General features: G+C 43.6%; 1 protein-coding gene across 5 annotated transcripts in view; it reads right to left on the bottom strand.

Annotated features, from left to right (window-relative positions):
• herc2 (HECT and RLD domain containing E3 ubiquitin protein ligase 2) overlaps window positions 1–25,188 on the bottom strand; it is a 233,973-nt gene that overhangs the window by 35,454 nt on the left and 173,331 nt on the right. For all 5 annotated transcript variants that reach the window (XM_085999555.1, XM_085999557.1, XM_085999558.1 and 2 more), the window contains exons 63-77: window positions 24,808–24,889; window positions 24,534–24,705; window positions 24,235–24,379; window positions 23,217–23,442; window positions 22,185–22,356; window positions 19,179–19,365; window positions 16,785–16,925; window positions 15,550–15,741; window positions 13,382–13,535; window positions 13,100–13,207; window positions 10,684–10,815; window positions 4,812–4,970; window positions 4,597–4,715; window positions 4,354–4,479; window positions 725–880 (exon numbers count right to left, since the gene is read on the bottom strand). In XM_085999555.1, the coding sequence (XP_085855681.1) occupies window positions 725–880; window positions 4,354–4,479; window positions 4,597–4,715; window positions 4,812–4,970; window positions 10,684–10,815; window positions 13,100–13,207; window positions 13,382–13,535; window positions 15,550–15,741; window positions 16,785–16,925; window positions 19,179–19,365; window positions 22,185–22,356; window positions 23,217–23,442; window positions 24,235–24,379; window positions 24,534–24,705; window positions 24,808–24,889 (2,271 nt within the window). The remainder of the gene's footprint in view (window positions 1–724; window positions 881–4,353; window positions 4,480–4,596; window positions 4,716–4,811; window positions 4,971–10,683; window positions 10,816–13,099; window positions 13,208–13,381; window positions 13,536–15,549; window positions 15,742–16,784; window positions 16,926–19,178; window positions 19,366–22,184; window positions 22,357–23,216; window positions 23,443–24,234; window positions 24,380–24,533; window positions 24,706–24,807; window positions 24,890–25,188) is intronic.

Here is a 25,188-nt window from a genome sequence, read left to right on the forward strand (position 1 = left end):
TTTAGCCCCGTAAAAAACATTTTTTTCAAAAAATTTAAATTTTTGTTTAAATGTAATTTCAACTAATTTTAAAACTTTGATTTAAAAAAATTATTTAATGTTTTACAGTGTTTTTGGGGTGATCTCCATTCATATATTTGACAGGTCTATCTGTCAAGTGTATGAAGGAAGATTCCCTTCTTTGATTGGCTCCCCATGGCCCACATGATCCCAGAGACACCTGTGAACTGCATGCACCTCTGGGATACGTGGGTCCTGCACATTTCGAGTTGGGAGAGGCCCAGGAGCGGAAGTGTCCGGACCTCAGGTAAGTCCGTAGATTTTTTTCTTGATCGGAGGCCTCTGCATGCGGGAAGCCTCCGATCGGAAAATACGGCCCAATGCCATTTTCTTTTAACACTACTCATCATTGTAACAACCAAAGGTGGACAGATTATTGGGTGAGGAAATATGCAAATTTTTGATCAGAACTAAGTATTTGGGCTAGATTTTCCACCCGGTCAATGGTTGGAAATTTAATCTAACTTGAGGAAATCAAGGATGTACTACAAATCAGCAGAGTTTTTGAGATTTGAAGGCAACAAGTTAGTTCAAGAGTGCACAGATAGTTAACATTGTACCTAATTTCATAGGTAGGTCTACGGTTTGGAAAATAACACATGTTTGAGTGTTGACTAGCAATAGGCAAGGCTGGGGCTACGTAAGCATTCTTAATATTTATTACCTCATCAGGAAACTGCCGTGGCAATGGTGTTCTCTTATCTAGAGCCACAGCAACTCTCAAGGCCGTGCAGTACCTTCTAAACCAAGCCCACTTGTGCGTCTCAGCACAACAAGGCAGAGTATCGAGCTCTAAGTCACATGCCAGAGCGACTAAAACCTGCAAAACATAAAGAACTGCTTAAGTAAAGGTTTCTCTATAATTCTGTCTTCAGACAAAAAAGTGGACATCAGGTGAGGAAAGGTTTGTGCTCAGCTGAGCTGTTTTCCAGTCAAATAATCTGCCAAAAGGTCGCTCTTGAAATGACACACTAAGAACGGGCACTGGAGCAAGGTGTCGGAGAGCTCCATCCACCCACAGAATTACACTCATAATAATCAACTTTATTGTCATTGTTAGTGCACAAGTGCAGTACAACGAAATGTAGGCTTGCGGCTCCCGAGAGTGTACATTTAGATTAAGACATTTAAACATTCAACATTCATTTGGCTTGTAATACATTAACATAAACATTATAAAGTGCATTGGCAGATGTGCAGGCTTTAGAGTTTATTTGTGGAGTTCAGTAGGATGACAGCCCTGGGAAAGAAGCTTTTCCTGAATCTGGTCGTTCGGGTGCGAATGCATCTGTAGCGTCAAGGAGTCAATGATGGGGAGGAAAGTACAGGAAACTTTGTGCTATCCGGAGGTTGAATGTCCGGCAGCTTCGATCTAACGGCAGAAATCAGCAGCCGCTTTGGTTAGGTTTTTTTTCTTCTCCTAGCATTCTTTTCACAGGCAGGCTCTGGAAAGCGTCTTTGTAGCTTAGCAACAGCTTCAGAGACGCTTCCAAGCTACTGGGCCGAGTGTTTACAAGCTGTTGCTGAGCAACAGTGTTTGTGGTCAGATACGGCAGGCTCTGGAAGGTGTCTCTGTATCTTAGCAACAGCTTCAGAGACGCTTCCAAGCCACGGGCCGAGTGTTGACAAGCTGTTGCTAAGCAACAGTCTTTGTTGTCAGATACGGAGATGAAAAGCTCCTATCTGATAACATTGACGCTGGTCTATCCGGAAGTTTTGAGGCAACGGCAGCAGCTCGGTCCCGTGGGTGCCGGATAGCACAAAGTTTCCTGTAGTATATGAAATAATATTTTCACAGTTTGTGTACTAAAAGTATCTTAACAGAAGTAATTCTGCGGCAAGATTTCTTTGTACAATTTATTTCCATTAAGGAAACATCAATCAAATGATAACTGATCACAATTTGGGTCCTGACCAATATTTAGCCAACATCACAGAGAGATTATCTGGTCACCATCACATTGCTGTTTGTGGGACCTTGCTGTGCGCAAATTGGCTGCCACATTCCTACATTAAACAGTGACTACACTTCAAAAGTACATTATTGGCTATAAAGTGCGTTGGGAGGTCCTGAGGTCATAAAGGTGCTTTACAAGTGCAAGTTCTTTCTAATTTGTTCTTAAGAGTGGATTAAATTGACCCGGGGAGGTCCCTAGGGCAAAGTGTGGAGATGGTAGAATGTTAAATTTCAACTGTTTATTTTTTTTTTTAAATGTTCATTAGTACCCAACACTCTGGACAAGATTACAGTCCCATGTAAATAAAACTCAACTCTTTACTTTTGTGCAAATAACTTGTGTGTGTAAATGCAGTATTGCTGGACAATTAATTGTCTCTTGAAGTACTAACCCCAAATCTAAATAGTTCCTGTAAACCCATAGGAATGTCTAGTGAAGGAATTAAGCTGGTGACCTGGTGGGCATTAAACTAACAATAATTGGTTTCCGTCTACTTCACCAATAGAAGATACTTCTGACTTGTTAAAAAGCAGCACCCTCTTCATGAAAATACGTTTCGCAAACCCTTGCTCCTTTATGGGTTCACAATTTGATACCAACCTCCTCAAAATCTACCACTCTGGTCAGCCCTGCTAATACTATTGGGATAACCTCACACTGTAAACAGTTCGACTGCCAGTGGTGAGATTCAAGGCTGTATGCCATAGCAGGAAGGGGGCGGGGGGAAAAGAGAGGCTGCCCCACAGCAAGAAAGAATCAAAAGGGGGAAATTAGATTGTTGCACTCTCAAAAATCACCAAGTAGAGGGTTACAGAGCAGAATTAGTGCAGAACAGGGAGCTTGCCCACTCGTTTGGTCATAATTTGGGCACATTTAAGAGAAGAACCTGGGAGAGGGCCATTTTTAAAAAGGGGAAAGAAAAACAGTAATTGCACGCCAACATCTGCTATCATAGGTGCTCTATTCAAAAAGAGTAGATCACACATTGGCCTAGAAATTCAGTTGGGCGCCGTTTGGGGCGCCAAGCTCGCCGGAATTACCGCTGCGAGCGGAGCCACTTGCGCCATCCCGATATTCAGTTTCTGCGCCCCAAACGGAAGCGGGCCGCTACTCGAGGCTCCCCGCGCCCCGCTTGGGGTGCTCACCCTGAATATCGCTGCGCTAAGGGCCACAGCGCCACACGCTGCGGCACGGCACGCTGCGGTACTGCAGGCCTTCCTCCCACTGTTAAGGGGGAGGTGCCTGCAACAGCGCGATCCCCGCTCGCGAGTGCCGGCAAATGAGCCCGGCACCAAGGAGAAGTGCCGGGCTCTCGGGAAACAGCCGGCAATGCCGCGGGGGGGGGGGGGGGGGGGGGGGGGTTTAGGAGGCCGGAGACGGAGGTGCTGGCAGGCGGCCGCCCCGCACCTCCACCTTAACTTGCGCCACTACCGCCACAGGTAGGCCCTGTGAACCGGTCGCGATTTGCGACCGGCGTTAAAGAGGCGGGCGCGACCAAATATGGTGATCGGGGCGGGAGCGGGGCGCTGCGCACACCAATGACGTCATCGGTGGCGGCGCAGCGCTACAGGCTAACGCCGCCATTAGCGCCCCGCTAAATATCGCGGGAGGTGTGGCCAGTGGCGCTAAAGCCACTGAGTGCCCTCTTTGGGCGCTAACTGGTGGCGCAGCCCACTGAATTTCTAGGCCATTGTGGCTAAAAGAATGCAAATCCCACTGTTAAGAATATATACCTGATCACTTAAATTGCATTTTAATAATTTTCAGTTTGTATCAAAAAGTGTGACAATTTTTGCAGCAGGAATCTTGTAGCACTGAAATCATGCTTTCTCTATAATACTACTTCATTAAACAGCAGGCACGTCATTCCACAGGTCTGCTTTCAAGCTGAAGATAATGGATAGCAATCAGGAGTGGAAACTCTAGCTCGATTTTCTTCCTCCCTAGCCTAGGGGTGCTGAGGCTATTTGCAACACCTCCCAGTCCACGTTTCCCCTAAGCTGCGCAGGCGTGCATCGATCGGGAGATCCCGCGCAGGCTGCTCACCAGCTGTTCCGCTGGATAAGATACCGCGCATGCGCAGCAAATTTAAAGGGACCGCGCACCAGAACTAAACATTAGAGGGAACATTGCTCCCAGTGCTACAAGCTGAGACCAGCTAACTCAGCACAGGCCAAGAGACAAGCTCAAGGCCTTCTGGTTGTGCTTTTCTCTACCAGGCCATTGGAGGAGCTCGTGTGTGAAAAGGTTAGGAAAATATTTACGCTTAAATCTAAACTTCCAACTTCTCCAATTGCAAGTGTTTAACGACATACACAGAAACAAAAATGATTACCTTGAAGAATGGGCTGTGAAGGAGCTGCTTTCCCCCTCTTACTATAGGATCTTCATATTCATACTGACGCTGTAAAGCTTCTGGAAGACCTTTGACTAATGCGGCCAGAGCAGTCCCAGTAAAGCTCTAAAAGGAAAAAAACTCTCAAAATGAGCAAACTATACGAGATAGTTTTTTTTTAATAAAAGCCAGCAATGAGCAAATATTATTTAATATACATTCTTAAATGGGTTGTCAACATACCAGAGATCGTGACTCCCCATCACTGTCACCAAGAAGCCTATTGATATTTATAGTCTGACCAAACTCGGTGGTCAAAAGTTTACGCAGTCTCTGCAAGGCCCACATCCTGTGACTGGCAGCTTTCATATAAAGCAAAAAGATTGTTAATACGTCACAGACTTCATAATGACCGATGAAGGAACAGTTTCTGTACTTCTTCACCTCTTAATACCTACCAAGCGCACTTAGCTGAGCACAAGCTGCCAAGGAGGCAGCTAAACGGGGCACAATACTTCTGTTTGATGCAAAGCTTAATCGGAAATCCAACAGGCAGGTAACTAAATCCATTGAAGGGCATGACAAAATGCAACGATCTGACAGTAGATCTTTAGGACCTGGTTCAAATATTAAAAAGTTAATTGTATGATTACAGCAAAAAAATAAATCACAATACTTGACAAATCAAAACCAAAGATGTTTATTCTTAGGAAAAATGTTATATTACAAATTTACAGAAATCCATTTCCATTACTCTTATATGATTAAACAAGTCCATATTAAGAAAGCTGTACCAGATTAATAGGATTAGAAACATAGAACATAGAAAAATAGGAGAAGGTCATTCGGCCCTTCGAGCCTGCTCCGCCATTCAATATGATCATGGCTGATCCTCTATCTCAATACCATATTCCCGCTCTCTCCCCATATCCCTTGATGCCTTGTGTCTAGAAATCTATCTATCGCCTTCTTAAATATATTCAGTGACTTGGCCTCCACAGCCTTCTGTGGTAGAGAATTCTAGAGGTTCACCACCCTGAGAGAAGAAATTTCTCATCATGGATTCATGGAGTGATGAAACAAAGAGACAGAAGGCTCCTGATCTCAACTATGACATTAGGAACAAACATTTAGTAATTCACAAATGGGAGGGAGGATTAAAAAGAAAAAAAAGAAAAATCAATGATCTGACAAATGGACTACTCCCCCAGACTGCTCTGATCTTTCTTCTTGTGCTTCGACCGAGAGGTAGTGCATTCCTCGTCTACTTTTTTTAACTAAAGGATGGTACATCAAGCAAGAAAGGGAGTAAAAAAAGGAAATTATTGAAATGTTGCACAGTAGGTTCAGTGCTGAAAGAATTTAAAGACACCCAATGCTGAACTTTGATAGGTAGTCAGTCACTAAAAGAACCTCTATGGATAGTAATCACAACAGTAGTGGGTAATAGTTCTGCAGAAAACTAAACAATATAAAAATCCACAGACGTGGAGGACAAAACAGGCATCTAATCACAGCAGTTTTCATACAGATCTTAAGAAAAATAAAAGACAGTATTCAATTCATATACAGGTAGACTATCCTTTTTCCGCACTTCCGAAAACCGAAATTTTCTCGTGGAGCGTAAGTCGTGCGCACGACATGACCTGAGTGGTGCAAAACATGACCCGACGCGGCCGATGCTTGACCCACGCAGGTGTGAGGCGTCAGTTGTGTCTCAGCGCTGTCACACGTGCGCCTGCTGCTCTCTTTGATATTTGTTGTTTTTTTACGATTTGTGAAAATGCTAAAAAGAGCTGCAGATACCCCTATGGGTAACAGTGAGAAGCAGAGAAGGAAACATCTCTCATTATCGATATCGCAGAAAGTGGAGTTATTGCAGAAGCTTGATCGTGGTGTGTCTGTGCGACGTCTTACTGAAGAATATGGTGTGGGAACTACCACCATATATGACTTAAAGAAACAGAAAGACAAGTTGTTGAAGTTTTACACTGACAGTGATGACCATAAACTAATGAAAAGTAGGAAAACATTGCATAGAGCAAAAAATGAAGATCTTGACCGTGTGCTGATTGAGTGGATTCGACAACGCAGAGGTGAACGTGTGCCACTGACTGGTTTGATGGTCATGAAACAAGCTAGAATATACCATGAAGAACTGGACATTGAAGTTGAGTGTGAATATTCAGAAGGTTGGCTGCATAAATTTAAGAAGCGTCATGGTATAAAATATCTGAAAATCTGTGGCAAAAAAGCTTCTGCTGATCATGAAGCAGCTGAAAATTACATAGACGAATTTGCAAAAATAATATCTGATGAAAACCTCGGTCCTGAACAAATTTACAATGCTGATGAAACAGCTCTGTTCTGGTGCTACGTTCCTAGAAAAACATTAGCAACGGCTGATGAGAGTGCACCAGCAGGTTTTAAGGACAGGCTGACTGTTCTTGGGTGTGCCAATGCTGCAGGCACACACAAGTTAAAGTTGGTAGTGATTGGAAAAAGGCAACATCCAAGATGTTTGAAAGGTGTATGCAATTTACCTGTGCATTATTATGCGAGCAAGAAAGCATGGGTAACCAGAGGAATATTTTCTCACTGGTTCAATAACCACTTCGTACCAGCGACACGAGCTCATTGCAGGCAAGTTGGACTGGAAGAAATCTGCAAAATGTTATTGTTCCTGGACAACTGCTCCGCACATCCCCCTCCTGAACTTCTTGTGAAAAGTTATGTTTTCGCCATTAACTTTCCCCCTAATGTGACATCTTTAATACAGCCTTGTGACCAAGGAATTTTACGCTCCATGAAGAGCAAGTATAAAGACATTTTTTTGAACTCTATGCTTGATGCAATCAACAGAGGCATAGGAATCCAAAGCTTCCTGAAAGAGTTTGTAGGAGTTTCGCAAAATTCCCCTGAAAACAAAAGAAACATTGGTCCACATCGTGGATGAAGATTTATGTGTTTTGAATTGCCTCTGGGTCAGATCAATGTTTTAAAGCATGCTCAGAACCACAAAAGACTGCTGAGCTGGGCTGAGCTGGACTACAACGGAATCGAGGAAATTCGTGGAAGTATTCACACACATTGAGAAGAATATCTTGATTAAAACTTGTGCTTTTGAGCCCGGTCAAACACAGAGGTTTACAGCTTGTAATGTGTTTGTGTGAAAGACCTGTCAATCAAACCAGGGAGGTCAGGAGTTGCCCACTTGACCCGAGGCCACAGAGACAGGTTGTTATGGCTGGCTATGATTCAGCAACCAATCACAGTCCTTTTTTTGTGTACTGGCCAGACAGAACGGCAGGAGCATGAAAGACCTGTCAATCAAACCAGGGAGGCCAGGAGTTGCCCACTTGACCCAAGGCCGATTATGGCTGGCTATGATTCAGCAGCCAATCACAGTCCTTTTTTTGTGTACTGGCCAGACAGAACGGCAGGAGCATGAAAGACCTGTCAATCAAACCAGGGAGGTCAGGAGTTGCCCACTTGTCCCAAGGCCGATTATGGCTGGCTATGTTTAAACAAGCAATTCAGCAACCAATCAATCACAGTCCTTTTGTTTGTGTACTGGAACTTTAGGCGGGAATTTTTCCAGACAGAACGGCAGCAGCACACAGGTATAAAGATAGCTACTGAGAAGCTATCTGCCCTCTTTTTTACTTCGCTGGACCACAGGTGAGCAGAATGTTCTGACTCCTCAACAAGACAACCTAGCAAGGAGTTTGGGGTGGTGATTTAAGGGAATTGCTAAGATTGTTTAAATAACATTGTAGCCATTGTATCCCTCGTTTTTGCCATCTGTACCCCCTTGTTATATACTTTTACTGCATTTACTGTGTTCGTGTGGTACAGTTTATATTTGATTATGGTTCTTTAGTTTAATAAATTTTGACTTTGCTCATATCCAAACCAATTGTCCGCTTTAACATCATTAATTGTAAGTCCTCCAGTCAGAACTGAAAGGTGGGGTAGCGATTCGGAACCGCTGTTAAAATTGGTTTACAGTGGAGCAGGCAAAAAGGCTGCTGGCCAGGTATGTTACCATAAACCAGGTAATAGATGCCCCCCCTACAAGTTCAATGTTAAGAATGCCATTTACGCAGTTGCTAATGCTTGGAACGATGTTGACAAACCAACATTAATAAATGCTTGGCACAGACTTTGGCCTTCAACGATGTTTCATAAAGATGGACCTGCAGATGAAGATTTTGAAGGATTTCCTGTCAGTCAGGAGAAGATGATGATATCAAACCTCCTTACTTACGCCAAAGGTTTATCATCCGAAAGTGTAAATAAGTTAGAGGAAGCTGACATTGAAGAAGTGCTGAACATTGACAATGATGCACCTGTTGTGCATTCGTTGAGTGATGGGGAAATTACTGAAATGGTGTTAAATAAAGACAAGCATGAGGGCAGTACTGATGATGATGATGACATTGTGAACACAGGTGAAAAAATCCCCATAGACGATATGGTGACAATGTGTGATCAGTTAATTGCTGGCCTTGAACAACGTGCATTTATCAGTGAGCAAGAGATTATGCAAGTTTACTCAATTAAGGAGAGACTGCTTAGACAGAAACCAATGTTAATGAGACACATGACACTGGAAGAAATCTTTAAAAAGGCCGTCTGTCGTAGTGCTGCTTCATCACTTGAGAATCCTGTTCCTGGCCCACCTTCAGATGTCCGACTCCAACCTGATGACGACGATGACAACACTGATGTACCCTCTTCTCCAAGATCCTCAAGCCAGATGTAATGTACCTTTACTGCATGTATATGTACAGGTATTTAGCTTAGTTTGTACCTGTATATGTTTGAAGTTTTACTGAATGTTTTCCTTATAAATAAACTGTACTAGAGTATTTATCCCTGTAATACTACAGTATTTATAGTCTTTATTTATCCCACTCAGTGTGAATACAGGTATTCATAAGGTTCGCTGCAGAAATATTAATGCGGTGGCTTACGGGGTGCTGCCCCGTAATACCTTCTGAAATCCGAAATTTTCCGAAATCCGAAACACGGCTGGTCCCAAGGTTTTCGGATAAAGGATAGTCTACCTGTACTGCAACATTTGGATCTCTCAAAATGTACCACTGGCTTTCAATTCCTGTAAAAGCACTCTGCAATGTGGCAGGAGGCAGAGGGTGATGGTCGAAGGTTGCTTTTGTGACTGGAAGCCTGTGTCCAGTGGGGTACCTCAGGGATCGGTGCTGGGTCCCTTATTGTTTGTGATCTACATAAATGATTTGGATGAGAATGTAAAAGGTATGATCAGTAAGTTCGCAGATGACACGAAAATTGGTGGGGTGGTAAATTGCGAGGAGGAAAGCCTCCGGCTACAGGACGATATAAACGGGTTGGTCAGATGGGCGGAAAAGTGGCAAATGGAATTTAACCCTGAAAAGTGCGAGGTGATGCATTTTGGACGGACAAATAAGGCAAGGGCATACACAATGAGTGGTAGGACCCTAGGAAGTACAGAGGGTCAGAGGGACCTTGGTGTACATGTACATAGATCCCTGAAGGCAGCGGAGCAGGTAGATAAGGTGGTTAAAAAGGCATATGGGATACTTGCCTTCATTAGCCGAGGCATAGAATATAAGAGCAGGGAGGTTATGATAGAGCTGTACAAAACGCTGGTGAGGCCACAGCTGGAGTACTGTGTGCAGTTCTGGTCGCCTCACTATAGGAAGGATGTGATTGCTTTGGAGAGGGTGCAGAGAAGATTCACCAGGATGTTACCTGGGATGGAGCGCCTCAGCTATGAAGAGAGGCTGGACAGGCTGGAGTTGTTTTCCTTGGAGCAGAGAAGGCTGAGGGGGGACCTGATTGAGGTGTACAAAATAATGAGGGGCATAGATAGGGTAGATAAAGAGGAACTTTTCCCCTTAGTGGGGGGGTCAATAACAAGGGGGCATAGATTCAGGGTAAGGGGCAGGAGATTTAGAGGGGATTTGAGGAGGAACTTTTTCACCCAGAGGGTGGTTGGAATGTGGAACTCAATGCCTGAAAGGGTGGTGGAGGCAGGAACCCTCACAACATTCAAGAAGCATTTGGATGAGCACTTGAAATGCCATTGCATACAAGGCTATGGACCAAATGCTGGAAAATGGGATTAGACTGGACAGGGATGGATGGGCGGCGCAGACACGATGGGCCGAAGGGCCTCTTTCTGTGCTGTAAAACTCTATGACTCTCTATGACTCTATGACTCTCTAATGTGGAGCAAAAAAATGGGAACAGTCTCACTGCCAGTGCTGCTTGGCTTCCTTATCGGTGCACTTTATAATACAAAAATACACAAGCATACGTTACCTGCAGCAGGCATTATGGGATACACTGTAAATCGCCACCCCCAGCCATTCACAGAACCATCACTGGTAAACTTCCACTTCAGCTCATCACCCGGAATTCTCAGCTCACTGGACCAGTCAGACCACTCTCGACCTGTGACAGCCAAGGTATAATTGCATAACTAAACCAAGTACGGCACATAATCTGTCGCACCACGACACCCCGCAGCTTTCTGTGCGTACTGTGTGATTTGCTGCCTAGAGTGTCACAATTTTGCACAAAAAATTATGGAGCCAGTGGAAAGACCATTTCTGAGTGGACTGAAGTGATAACAAATCGCCAAGTTTATTTTTAAATCTGCTGCCACAGATCTTTGAGGTTGCATTTTTATTCCTCCAAACATTTATACTGCACTCTGGCCTACTTTTTCTCTCTCCCATTTACAAAATTCCCTGAAGGTATAAATCTGTGTATTACAGCACAGCAGAATATAATGTGTGTCACTCTAAAATCCTAAATTGCTGAAGAGTGAGCTCGAGGTAGGAAAAGTACAAATTACAGAATGATCCATTCGTCAGGTTTTGATGGTAACTCTGGGGGGAATTTTAACAAAACATGATTAAGAGGCAAAAATCAAAACACTGCTGTATCCTATTAGCTGCAATCGTTGTTTCTGTGAACAAGAACGGTTTTGAAATGAGCCACATGGATTATGGTTTTACTTAACTATGATTCTGAAATGCACCGGTCGTCAGTTAAATTTGTTTATTTCTTCACATTTATTTAATGTAAAATTAGCCTGAATGCACCACACCATCGAAGTAAGCAGAGCCTGCTGCATGCAACTCAGCAGTAAAACAATTAATTGGATCGTAATCTGCCAAAAATTAATGCATGCGAGAGAGAGAAATGAAGGGGGCAAAGAGAGAGGGAATGAGCATTGTAGGGGAAGAGAGAATAACAACTTGCATTTATATAGCACCTTTAATGTACAAAAGTATCAAAGGGGCTTCACAGAGCTATAACCAAAAATACAGATGCTGAACTAAAGAACGAGGTATTGGAAGGGTGACCAAAAGGTTGGTCAATGAAGGGGGTTTTAAGGAAGATCTTAAAAGGAGAGGGATGTGGAGGCATTTAGGGTGGAAATTCTAGAACATGGGGCCTAGGTGGCTAAAGGCACGGCCGCTAATGGTACAGCAAAGCAAGGAGGGGAAAGAGGTTACAGAGATAGGGAGTGGCTAGGCCATGAGGCAACTTAAACATGTGGATAAGAATTTTAAATTTGAGGCATTGTAGGACCGGGAGTCAGCGAGGGCAGGGCGATGGGTAAGTGGAACATGGTGAGGAATAGAAAATGGGCAGTGGACGACGGCCCAGCTTGGAGAGCATTCCAATAACTTAAATCTATACCGTTCCAACATGTCAGCTGCCTGCAGATTGCCCACAGTGTTTAAAATAAAAAGGTTAACAAACACACATTAACAAATAATAAAAGTTAGAATGAGTGAGAAAAGTCCGGCAGGGATTAAAGGTCACGAGCATTTGCCCCAAATACGAAAGGCATCAGCATCCCCAATATGGCTACTGCAACGGGTGGGCGGGGGGAATAATTCTAATCTAATCAGTGCGGCGGGAAACTGTTATTGGATTGAATCAGACACCCATTTTACTTTCCATTGACTTCAAATCAGATGGGGTGTAAAACAGGTAGCCTATCGGATCGCATTAGTTTCCCACCAGACTGGCAGGTTAGGGTGACAATTACCCCAGGGTATAAATGGTGTCAAAGGGATGGATGAGGGTTTCAGCAGCAGATGGGCCGAGGTAGGAGTGGAGGCAGGCGATATTATGGAGATAGAAGTAAATTCGAAAAGATCATGAGAGAAAGTAAGATAGAAACAAGTGGCTCTTTGTCAGAATACCATTTCTTTTTCTGGTCCATGACCTTTAAAAGACTGGGCAAGGGAGAAACATATGAATTAACAGAAAATCATAATCAATAAGCTAGATTTCATTCAGTGCAAGATTAATGATTTTCTGTACAAAATCTGCTCAGTGACCAGTTTATCTATGCTCTGTCTCACTTTGAGATTGGCATTCCTTAGCTGAATTCATTAAATCATTTTTCAATTTGCCATCAACAGGAGCTGTTCCTTTACTTAGAAAGGTCAAATAAAATTATAATGCACAGTGCTCCAGGTTGTTTCAGAAAGTACATGACCTGGATACTTCCAATAATGTTATGAGCTTCTTGTACACTGAATTCTGGAAGCAGTTCAAGTATATTCCTTTTCCCATTTATTTAGATAAATGGGAAAAGGAAAGCAGCTTTATAAATACCATCAATTTAACATTCCAGCCTTACATATTAAAAACATTCAATACTTGGAATCACATGCATGGGAAAACAGTTAGGTTGTACAAAAGTTCTTACCTGATCGAACAGACACTATCCTGTTGGCACCATCCATTATGGTCAATGGGTCGTGACGGCGCTCCGTGGAACACTGCCGGTCAAACTCGACTCGAAGACCTTCAGCACCTAAGAAACAGCCAAAACCACCCCCCCCAAAAAAGTTATCCGCTTGCACATCTCAGCTTTCCTTCCACAGATTAGTTATTCATTCCAAATACAAAAAGGTGGCAAAGAACATGAGCGACCGAGCATACTGCATCGGTGCCTTTTGACACCAACACACTTGCGCGAGGTAGATACCTGGTATTTTCACTGTCCCACTGGTAGATGTGTCATCAGTGTACGGGTGACTGCTTTCCACTATCACTGGCTGAGGGGAATGGCGCCCACTTTGAGAATCTGAGGCCACATCTTCTAACTCAGTCACGCACAGCTCCAACAACATGTCAGCTACCTGCAGAGTGGAAATGGTGAAATCAAAAGAACAAACAAACACAGGACATGAACTAATAATAAAGTTTGGAATGAATGAGAAGTCCATCGGGGATTAGAAGTCATGAAAGTTTGCCTTGAGGCAAACATGACCCCAATACAATAATTATAGATAATGAAACCGGGTTTGAAAACTTTTTGTTTTAGAATATACATTCTTATTTTCACTGACATAATTTAGGTTAACAAAATGAAATACTCAAATGTTTGACTTTTGAAGTTTTAGGAAATCAAAAGGCAAAATCAAAAATCTTTTAAAGGCTCCAATAAACAAGACAGAAAAGATACAACAACGTGTATTTATATAGCGCCTTTAACGTAGTAAAACGTCCCAAGGCGCTTCACAGGAGTATTATAAGACAAAAAATTTGACACCAAGCCACATAAGGATAAATTAGGGCAGGTGACCAAAAGCTTGGTCAAAGAGGTAGGTTTTAAGGAACGACTTAAAGGAGGAAAGAGGTAGCGAGGCGGAGAGGTTTAGCCAGGGAATTCCAGAGCGTAGGGCCTAGGCAACAGAAGGCACGGCCACCGAAGGTTGAGCGATTATAAGCAGGGATGATTAAGAGGGCAGAATTAGAGGAACGTAGCTATCTCGGGGGGGTTGTGGGGCTGAAGGAGTTTAGAGAGATAGGAAGGGGCGAGGCCATGGAGGGATTTGAAAACAAGTCCATTTCATCCCATTATGAGTTCTATATGAAGCCCAAAAAAATGACGACACAAGTACAGCGATAGCAGGCTGTTTTCATCTTGCCAAAGTTACAGTATATCCGATTGACTAAATTTGTAATTTTTAATCTTTAACTGATCCTCCATTTACTGGTATAGCTTAGATGTGTAATCATTAAATAACGTTTAGTGTCAGTCAACCACTCTACATTACCCATGAAATTTTAGACATTGTATATCCAATTTGAATCATATACAGCACAGAAGACCATTCAGCCCATCGAGTCGGCGCCGGCTCTTTCGAAGAGCAATCCAGTTAGTCCCACTCCACCGCTCTTCCCCTTATCCCTGCTATTTTTTCTCCTTCAAGTATTTATCCAATTCCCTTTCGAAGGCTGCTATTGAATCTGTATCCACCACCCCATCAGACAGTGCATTTCAAATCCTAACCATTCGTTGTGTAAAAAGGTTTTTCCTCATGTCGCCTCTTTTCTTAATCTTTTCCACTACAACAATCTATATTCCTTCTAAATTTGTTGGGATCACCGTTTTGATTTAGTAACATACATTTATTACATTCCAAAGTCATAATGAAATCGCGAGTCATTGATCGTCAATCCTGCCCCTGCCTCCCCAGTAGGATCATTGGATCAATTCTTGATCCCTGGTCAACGCTCAGTCAGGGGGAGCACCATGAAGGTACATAGAATGGTCACTGGGCAAAATGCTGGAGGGCAGCTGTCACTCGCAGAACTGTACCGTATCAGGAGTTGTTTCAAGTTTGAAGCAAAGGGACAAAATCAGCAAAAAAGCCGGAGCAGAATTTAAGAAAAATCACCCACCATTTTGACTCTTGTATCAGATAAAAGAGAGTTCAGTTCTGTCGCCTATCCTTCAGCCAAGAAGTTTGGATAGGTCAAATGATGTACATGTCCTCATGACTGCTTCCAACACATTACATAATAGGCTATCCATGGTAGTTGCTGTTAAATAAGGTATAGCTGGTATTTTTACTTCCCCAAAAGGTGGGATGTGGCTCTTCTTAATCTCTGTCAATTTGAAATTACTGTGTGCTAAGCGTACGCATGCCTAACGCAATTCTATGACTTTACATTGCCCACTATTTTAACAAAGGCATTCACCCGCTTATTTTAAACAGGTTAATGCCTCCACTACAACAGCGAAGTAAAGTCATACGCTAATATCCCATACAGCAATTTCAAAGCTCGTGTCGAAAAGGAAGTGCTTTGCCTCCTAGGTTACTGAACCACGCCTTTGTTTGGTAGTGTTGAAGTGTTTGTATTTACCTGTGGATAGGCAGTACCCATGGCTGATAGCACAGCCGACAAGACATCTTTGCCTTTTTCACCAGCACGGCTCGACACGGCCAACTTCAACAAATCAACCATTACTCGAGTGTCGTCTGGTACAAGGAGACTTGTGAATTCATCCAGATGTTGTGGTTCTGGCCCCGACGATTTAGCCTGACTTTCTGAATCCTTTTTGAGGAAAAAGAATTATTTTAACTCAAAAGTTTAAATAAAATCAAGATTGTGTGCATTTATTTAAAATATTAAACAGATAAATGTTCAAAATATGTTTTTATTTGCCTTTAAAATTTATAGAGTGCGTCCTCCATTCTGCAGATATGCTTCAATGTACACTTGGAAGTCTGATCGACAGTCAGTATTTCAAGTTGCGCTCAAATGCTCTATCCACAGCCATCACACACTTTCCTTGACCTCCCTCTAGCAAAGCCTCAGTGGCAGGCAGCAAGATCCACTTGTCTAACAACATCCAACAATTTTAACTTCTCTTGGCCCCTGGCTACATGAGACCAGAGATACAGGGGACAGCAGTGGAAGAATATAGATGTGGCTTTCGAGTAAGGGAGAGAACACGGAAACCACCACTTATGCCCTGGAGAAAAATATCAGTGCAGCCATTTCCCACTAAACTCCTTAAAAAGGTTGATTCTTACCCAAACCATTTATCCATTATTACCACTTACTATCCACCTGGCATGATCAACAAGACACGCCAGCATGCTTCAGGACAAAGCAGCCTGCTTGATTGGCACCCCATCCACCACTTTAAACATTCACTCCCTCCGCCACCGGCGTACCGTGGCTGCAGTATGTACCATCTACACGATGCACTACAGCAACTCACCAAGGCTTCTTCGGCAGAACCTCCCAAACCCGCGACCTCTTCCATCTAGAAGGACAAGGGCAGCAGGCGCATGGGAACACCACCACCTCTAAATCACACACCATCCTGACTTAGAAGTATATCGCCGATCCTTCATCGTCGTTGGGTCAAAATTATGGAACTCCTTACCTAACAGCACTGTGGGAGTACCTTCAGCACACTGACTGCAGTGGTTCAAGAAGGCAGCTCACCACCACTTTCTCAAGGGCAATTAGGGATGGGCAATAAATGCTGGCCTTGCCAACGACACCCACATCCCATAAATGAATTTTAAAAAAAGCATGCCTTCCTTAGCAAATCATTTCAATTGTATTGCTATTGCATGGATTACCTCCTTTGTTTTGGTCATAGTCTCTGCTATAATACTGGCAGCTCCAGGATCATCAGTTACAGGAATGAAAGGACGAGCAGAGGTAGCTGAGGTAGAGGGAGTTACTGCAGATGGCGTTACGGCTTCTTCCGAAGGTGCAACCTTCAAGACAAAAAAAAAGGAACAAACATCTTTTAGAGATCTGGTTCTTGAAAGTCTCAGAAAATTGTTAAAAGGTATTACATCTTAGCAGCCCACTGGATCTAGCAGTCGAGCATTGGACATACAAGTAGAGGGAACAAATCTGAAGGACAGTCTAAATCAATTGTTCAAGCAGAGATGTCCTCAATGACTGAATTTCACTGACCCATTAGTCCAGGCCTTTGAATTACTCGTTCAGTAACATAACCACTACACTAACTTGGGTCCGGTGTGGGCGATGTCGGTGGCGGGTCGGGACCCCGCTGCTGGCTCCATCCCACTCTGGAAATTGAATTTACGTGGATAGGGCTTGTTGAGCCCATTCAGCACATTTCCCGGCCCAATTAGAGAAAGCGGCTCTAGTGACGTCATTCATGGTGTCATCCGCCGGTTTCCTTAAAGGGACCACGGCCACCTTACTTTTGATGTTTGAGCGGTCAGTGTTCAACAGCACTGAAGTGCTGCAAACACTGACAATCACTGCACAGAGGTGCAGGGCTGCACCCAGGTTCTCTCATGACACCCTCCATATGTCCCAGACCTCCCCAACACAGCCTGGTTGCACACTGCAGAGGAGGTCACAAGCAGGGATGTGGTCAGGGGGTCCTGGGTGCAGTGGCGCAAACCTTTCAATGATCTCATTAGATCACGAAACATTAGTACAAAGCCACACGCAACCTCATCCTGCTGTGCCTCTCATCACATCCCCATCACTCTGCCTTCCCTACCCTGCTCCTGCACGTCCTTACTCACACCAACTTATCTTGCACCTCCACCCATTCCTCTCTCTCTCTCGATCAACATTATCACATCCCCATCTCACTAGCCACCCCCTCACACTCACCCACATCCTCGGGCACTCATACAAACTAACAACACACAAGGGTAGCCACTTGGATGTTTTATCCAATGTTCAAAGTTACTGTGCTGTCAAACATTGAAACCTTTATTTTCAACACTCTGCGTTCTTCGACAGATTTGTGTGCACCTTTGGAAGTGGCTCAGTGAGTTGCAGTGAATGGTGAGACATTGCAGTAACCCCCCCCCCCCCCCCAATGGTGGCGAGTGTGAAAGGAATGGCTTGGACATTGTAGGGATGCTTTACAGTGTTGGTGTGGGGTGGTGCCAACCTGGCGCATCATGTGGCAGCCAGGGTGTACAGCGTCAAGTGAAGTAAATCTGGCCATGGTGAGGCCATCCCTGGCAGTAATGTGCTCGGGTGCTGATGCCCTCTGTCCTATGCAGCATCAGGTGATTGCGGAGAAGGTTGGTGTTGTTGTTGGTGCTGCTGGTGTTGGGGCTGATCGTGGTCGCATTCTGAGGGCCAAGGTGAGAGAGTATGAAGGGCACCCATGTTGATGGAACAGATGGCAGGTGAAATACAGATGACAGAAGCATTCTGTCAATGGTGAGAGAGTTCTTCCAATGAGGTGAGAGTGGATGGAGAGCGGAAAGTGGACTGAGAAACAGTTTGCGGCTGCGGAAAGTGATGATCTGTCAGGTGGGAGCTTTTACTGTACATTTGAAGCTGTCAAGTAATCAGCTGGAGCAAGGGCCCCTGAATTCCCACCTAAGGTTGACAGGCGTGGTCCCCGAACGGCGTGGTTCCCGTGGCCATGAAGTTAAAGTTACAAAGCTTGTTAATGGTCTGTCCAGTACATTATAATGAGTTTAATTGGGTCGCCCGCCACTGCCTGTCGGGTCTGCTCAGCGCTGACAGATCAAACATTGGGAAAGGCGTGTTGAGACGACCAACAGTCCAAAAAAAAAAACTTTCCCACCCGACCCACCACCGATCCTGCCCGCTGACACCCCGGAAAATTCCGTCCTTGGTTTTTGTAATGTCCTATTCTGTGAATAAAAGGGATGAACAAGTCTCTGCTGCTTTTGAGGAAGCAACTGATAAGCCACACCATTTCTAGGATGGACAAGTTCTGGCAAAATGTCCTTTTCCAGCCTCTGTCCAAAAAGGTAAGCTATTAGGGGTAGGGGGAGGGGAGGGAAAGCCAACAAAGGGTTAACCGACGGACACCAGTAAGTGCCCTTTATAACATTTAGGATTATGGCCCAATGCCAAATAAAGTGCTCCTTTACTTTATTTTTGAACTCATCCAGGTTCCCAAATGTTTTGCTGTACATCTGTTTTTAAATGTTCATTTAGAGGATTCTATCCAGCAACAAACTGCCATGTCAGACTTGCATTGGTATTCTCACCTCCCCTCTCCGGTCCTGCCAAGGATTTGGACTCACTCTCTCTTCCCCGTCACTCGCCACTTCTGAAGCCCCCTCACCAGCGGGGCTTGTGGCTGCAGACGAGTCTGCTGGTGGTACAGGAGACGATGATGTGCATTCCACAGGTGCAATCATGCTGGCTGGCATCAGGGCTCCGACCAGAGCATCCCTGAAGGAAAAAAATCAATACTTAAAAAAAAAAACATGCAATTTTCCACCCATTATAATGAAAGAATTGAAAATCATAGTCTGACGAGTGCAGAAGCTGAAAGCCCCAGCCAATTATTCTAATAAAAGTGGGAAAGTGTTGAAAATAACCATTGAAATAAGAGAAACCACCAATGTTAAAAATTTGAAAGGAGAAACTGCTGCAAAAGGGAAGCAAGTTGATCAATGATGCGCTATTAATTACTCATAAAAGACGGAGAGTTAGGAGAGTAACTAAAGGCTTTTATTAACAAAGAACAGAGCATGCCTCTCGTGGTTGACTGGTTTCCAAGAAGGCAGGGGGCTGCAGAGCAGTCACCTTTATACCTGGGCATGTGGGTGGAGCCAGGGGCGGAGCCAGCTGAGGCATGCATAGATACAACAGTGTGCAACAACAACAACAACGGTGAACAACAATAACAGTGGTTTACCACAATCAACAAGATGGATAAAATGCTCAGAATCCAATGGTGGGGCAGAGGGACAAGTGAATGCACAGGAGACCAGAACTGGAATAACAAAGGGCTGCAATAGCACATAGGGCTTCAGGAGGTTAGAGAGATAAGATGGGACAAGGCTGTTGAGGGATTTGTAAACAAGGAAAAGGACTTCAAATTCAATGCATTGGGGTGGTGAGTGAGTAGAAGTGGGTGAAGCCAGTGGTGGTGGTGGGTGAGTGGAACTTAATGGAGGCAGGATGGGGGGTCAGCAGTTTTGGATGAGTTGGAGTATATGTAAGGTCAAGTGTGGGAGGTTTGCAAGGAGGGCATTGGAGAAATTGAGCATGGAGGTCACAAAAGCCTGAATAAGGGTATCGGTGGCAGCAGGGATGCGGGTTAGGGTAGAGGTGGGTGATGTTTCAGAGATGCACGCAAGCAGTCCTGGTGCACGATTGGAGATTTTATAGCCCAGCACGATGTCAAACAGGAAATCAAGGTCATGCACCATCAGCATCAGAATGAGCACGCAACCGGGGAGGAGGAGGGCACCTTTAAACAAGGAAAAAAAGGCAGCCTAGGGGTGCAACCTTGGAGTACTCCCAAGGTGATTATGTTGGTGGGGAGGAGAAGCCAGAGGGGTTCTGGCTACACTGGGAAAGGAAGGAGCAGAACAAAGAAAGGATAGTCCCCCAGAGCTGGACCACAGAGGAAGCAGCGGAGCAGGATAGAGTGGCTGATCACAGCAAATGCTGCAAAGAGGTTGAGGAGAACAAAAAGGGAGAGTGCACCATGGTCACAGTCACAGAGGATGTTGTTGGTGACTGACAATCTGAAAGGAAAAGGGAAGGTGAATACTTCAGGTGGGACTCTTTATTGACTATTCTATTCAAGAGTCACACCTGACACACCAACCCATCTTTCGCTTTCAGATGCTGACTGAGTTGCTGTGCACTACTCACGCTGGATCATTTTGTTAGTTGTTATAACTTTGAGAACTTGTTTCTAGCAAGGACTCTGGGAATGTTTTAGCCAGAGATTTATAATAGGACTGCTAAACAACATGTGATTGCAGTGCAGTTGATGCTGGAAGGAATTCAAACCCCTTCGGATATTTACTTATCCAACAAATGACCAGAAATATTTACACGCATACTTCAGCTGAAAATGGCACCGGGGTACATACGCCAGAGATTTGCTGATAACAGTCCAGCAACAAAGGTCTTCAATGTTACTGTGGTAGTAACAACATTCTTAAAAATGGATCCCACAACTGAGAACTATGAAACCCAGGGGCCCATGAGGTCATTAGATTTCTGTTTGTGAGAATCATTGAATGTCGTTTACTATTTCTATAGCTGCATACTAATACAAAACATTTTGTGCAACAGCTGTATTTGGCTTTGGCCCATTGACATGCCCATCAGAAATTAGCACAGAAGGGTTGCCAAATTGTGGGGCTCACTAACATGTAAAAAAAAACTTGAAACATACTGGCCCAGAAATTCAGGTCGGGGGCTTCCGGCGGGTACAAGCCCCCGACCTGCACTTACCTAGCGCGCCGGCCGTTGAGCTGTGGACCCGCGTGGGATTCCGATCCTGGGCCTCCTTCAACTGCCGGCGCGCAGTTAGTTCGATGCGTCCCCTGGGATCACGTGGGCCATGGAGAGCCAATGGTAGCAGGGAATGCTTCATTCATAAGTTTGACAGGAAGAGCTGTCAAACCTATAAATACTATAAGCCCCAAAAATCACTAAAACTTCAAATAAATGTTTTTAAAAATCACATTTTTAAAATAACTATAAATTACATGAAATAACTATTTTAAACAATAATTAAAATTTGACAAAATTAATTACATTTTCTAACGGGGCTAAAAATAAACTTACCTTTCTTTAAAGTATTTAAAAATAATAAACCTGTGGAAAAAATGTTTTAATTTTAATTAATTCACCACTTATCTTGTTAAAAGCAGGCCTTGCGCCTGCTTTTTAAAAGTGTAACTGTTGGAGGCTTACCCTCCTGGGGAAACCTGCAAAAAAAACGTAAGTTCAATGCGCACACGCTGCCTCTCCGGCGCACGCGTTCGACCACTGAACCCCTTCTTTCGGGGGAACGGAAGTGCCGGTTTCCCTCGCATGCGCAGTGCATGCAGGAAACCGGCACTTTCGTTGGGCCCAAGCGCGAGTACCCCGTGCGTACTCGCGCGTTGGGACCCGAATTTCTGGGCCATACTATTTCAAAAAGGTAGGAAGTTTGCTGCTTAATTTAGGAATCTCTGGTAACTTATTTAAGGCCCGAGAATCACTTACTTTAGCAATAGCATTCAATTGTGAGCCCTTACCTAGAATACATGATCTGCAGAGCTGTCAGCACATGGGACAATGCCTGCTGCTTGGCGTGGTTCCCATCCAAAGACAGTAGAATCTTCGCCAGAGAGGGACGATTGGGTTTTGAATTGTTTGAGCCACTAATTTTGTTGCTGATGGTGATGGAGTCCATATCTGACTGAACACCTACATAAAGTAAGTGAATGGAATTACAAATGACAGGATGTCACCATGTTCTCCAAAACTAAAATCCTTCCTATAGATGAATAAAAAGGGACGCTTTAAACAGTTCAAGATCACACTCAATAAAATGTGTCCTTTTTAAAGAAAGTAATTCTTAAATAAAACATGAAAGTGTATTTACAAAATGGACTAATCACAAAATACCCTAAATTTATATCGCATGCATGGGATGGGACAGCAAGAGTTAAAGGGTTACTGTTCAATACCTAAACATTTTGTCTGCTCAGTAAACCTCCGACATGAGAATTGAGAAATAAAAACAGAAGATGCTGGAACTATCAAGCGGGTTAGGCAGCATCTGTGGAGGGAAGCAGAGTTAACGCTTCAGCTCGATGACCCTTCGTCAGAACTTGAGTGGTTAGTTCCACCCACATCCTGCTGAAAGGTCATCGACCTGAAACGTTAACTCGGTTTCTCTCTCCACAGATGCTGCCTGACCTGCTGAGTATTTCCAGCATTTTCTGTTTTTATTTCAGATTTCCAGCATCAGCAGTATTTTGCTTTTGCATGAGAATTGAGAACTTTCTTTAAAGTAGGTATAACATTTGCTTTCAGCTTTGCAAAAATACACAAATCCACGTACATATATAGCAATAGTAATCCTAACCTAAAATTATACATTCCAGATTAAAAGTACAAGCACACAAACACACTTGCACTCTATATACAATACTTAACTCTTCGCAAATACAGAACTCTGATATACCACTTCTCGGACTGTATTTTACAAAAGTATTGACATTCAGAAATCCTTGGCAAATATACCAGTTAAATGCTCAGCAAGCCACAATTAATAAAATTACCCAAGTATGAAGCGCCCAAAGGGTCCCTAGCAGTTTGGAATAGGACTGGCTCATGCACTGAAGGTGTTGCCACATCCACTGTTGTCCATGCTACACTGTGAGAAGAACCACAAGCAACCCGAGTGATTTTCTGTCCCTCTAGCCCCTGTACAAGGGTAGGTTTCCTATTTACAGTTGTGGTTCCATTTCCTTGCTGGCCATGGTCATTATCACCCCAGGCATAAACCTAGAAATGTAATATTAGGAAAAAAACATTGTATGTAAAGCTAAGAATTTGAAATGCAACATTGGACATGTTATAAAGTGCACTTGTTCTACATTATGGTACAACAGAAAGGCACCCCTCAAATGACTGAAAACCCTTCTAGTTATCCATCATAAACACATCAACTCGAACATTAGCAGAACAGATTATGAAAGCATTAGAATAAATAAATATGCTGAAATAGTACAGGAAACTTTGTGCTATCTGGCACTGACGGGACCGAGCTGTTGCCGTCCCATCAAAACTGCCGGACAAACCAGCGCTACTGTTGAAACATACGGAGATTTTGAGCTCCGTATCTGGCAACAAACCCTGTTGCTTAGCTTCTAAACAAACAGTCGGCCGTACCTTGCAAGCGTCTCTGTAGCTTAGCAACAGCTTCAGCGACACCTTGCAGAGCCTGACTGGTGAAAAAAAAGCAACAAAAAGAAAAAAAACCTAACGAAACGACTCCTGATTTTTGCCAGTGGCTCGAGCATTCCGGACAGTTAACCTCCGGATAAACCAAAGTTTCCTGTATATGAAGTTAGTTTCAACTTTCATTTTATGGCCTATGAAAAATGGTAAATAAAAATTACAAGAAAATGAACAGGTCAACTTGAAATTTATGATTTTCTAAATTGAAGACATTGGATCATTTCTGCAAGTTTTTTGTTTTTACAAAATAAATGTAGACTTTTTTTCTTTGTCTTGCGCAAGTCTGAACTATGTTCGTGGCGAATACCCATTTGTTAAACAAATATAGTCACTTACTTGGCCTGTATCAGAGACAGCAAGACAGTGCAGTGCACCTACAGCCACGTGAATAATCTTTTTCCCACGCAGACCTTCCACTACTTGTGGCTTCCGAACATGAACATCAGTGCCATGGCCTAGTCTGAAGTAGTCACCTTTGCCCCTGTGTGCAAGAAAAGTTAAACAAGGGAACAAATGTAATTGTATTTATGGTTTGACAATACACCCCCTCCCCCAACAATGAAGAAAATATTGTGCCTACTTAATATGACAATCAAATATTTACATCACAATATTCTTTTTAAACTTAAACCTACCAGGTCCATACCACACCAGACTTTGTAAGTGCCAATGAGAACTGGGCACCACACTCAATCTGGCAAACCCCTTGGCCATTGAGCCTTTCAATGTTTTGTGGAACATTGCAACCTTCACTTCCTCCACGTCCCAGCTTTCCAAAGTCACCATCTCCCCACGAAAATACCAGCCCTGCAGAATTTTAAAAAAAACAAAATACATTAGATGCACTGCAGGCAATGAAGGATTTTGTATTTAAAACAGGTTATAACTTAATAGCAATTTCTTCCTTACCTTCATCAGTTAGCGCTAGTGTCTGTGCATCTCGACTTCCACATGCTACTTGGATGACTCGATGCCCCAGAAGAACTTTCACCTAGAAAGTGGAAAACATAAATTTTTTTAACTTCAATCTTCTAGCAGTACTAAGACCACTATATAAAGACTATTGCAACTACTTTGAATGAAGGAATGCAATGTGTTCTATTACAGAAATAGAAAATGCCAAAAATACTCAGTAGGTGAGCCGGCATCTGTGGAGAGAACAGATGAGTTGGGTGTTGACCCCTCATTTGAACTCTGTTCTATCTTGAAGAAGCACGTTTTCAGCTAACTCAAATTGTGACGAGCCTGTGGCCTCGATCACCCTGGTTTCCTAACCAGAAGGCAGAAATT

The sequence above is a fragment of the Somniosus microcephalus genome, chromosome 10, assembly GCF_052327205.1.
Source record: "Somniosus microcephalus isolate GS21.2 chromosome 10, FLI_Smic_1.0, whole genome shotgun sequence".
NCBI lineage: Eukaryota > Metazoa > Chordata > Chondrichthyes > Squaliformes > Somniosidae > Somniosus > Somniosus microcephalus.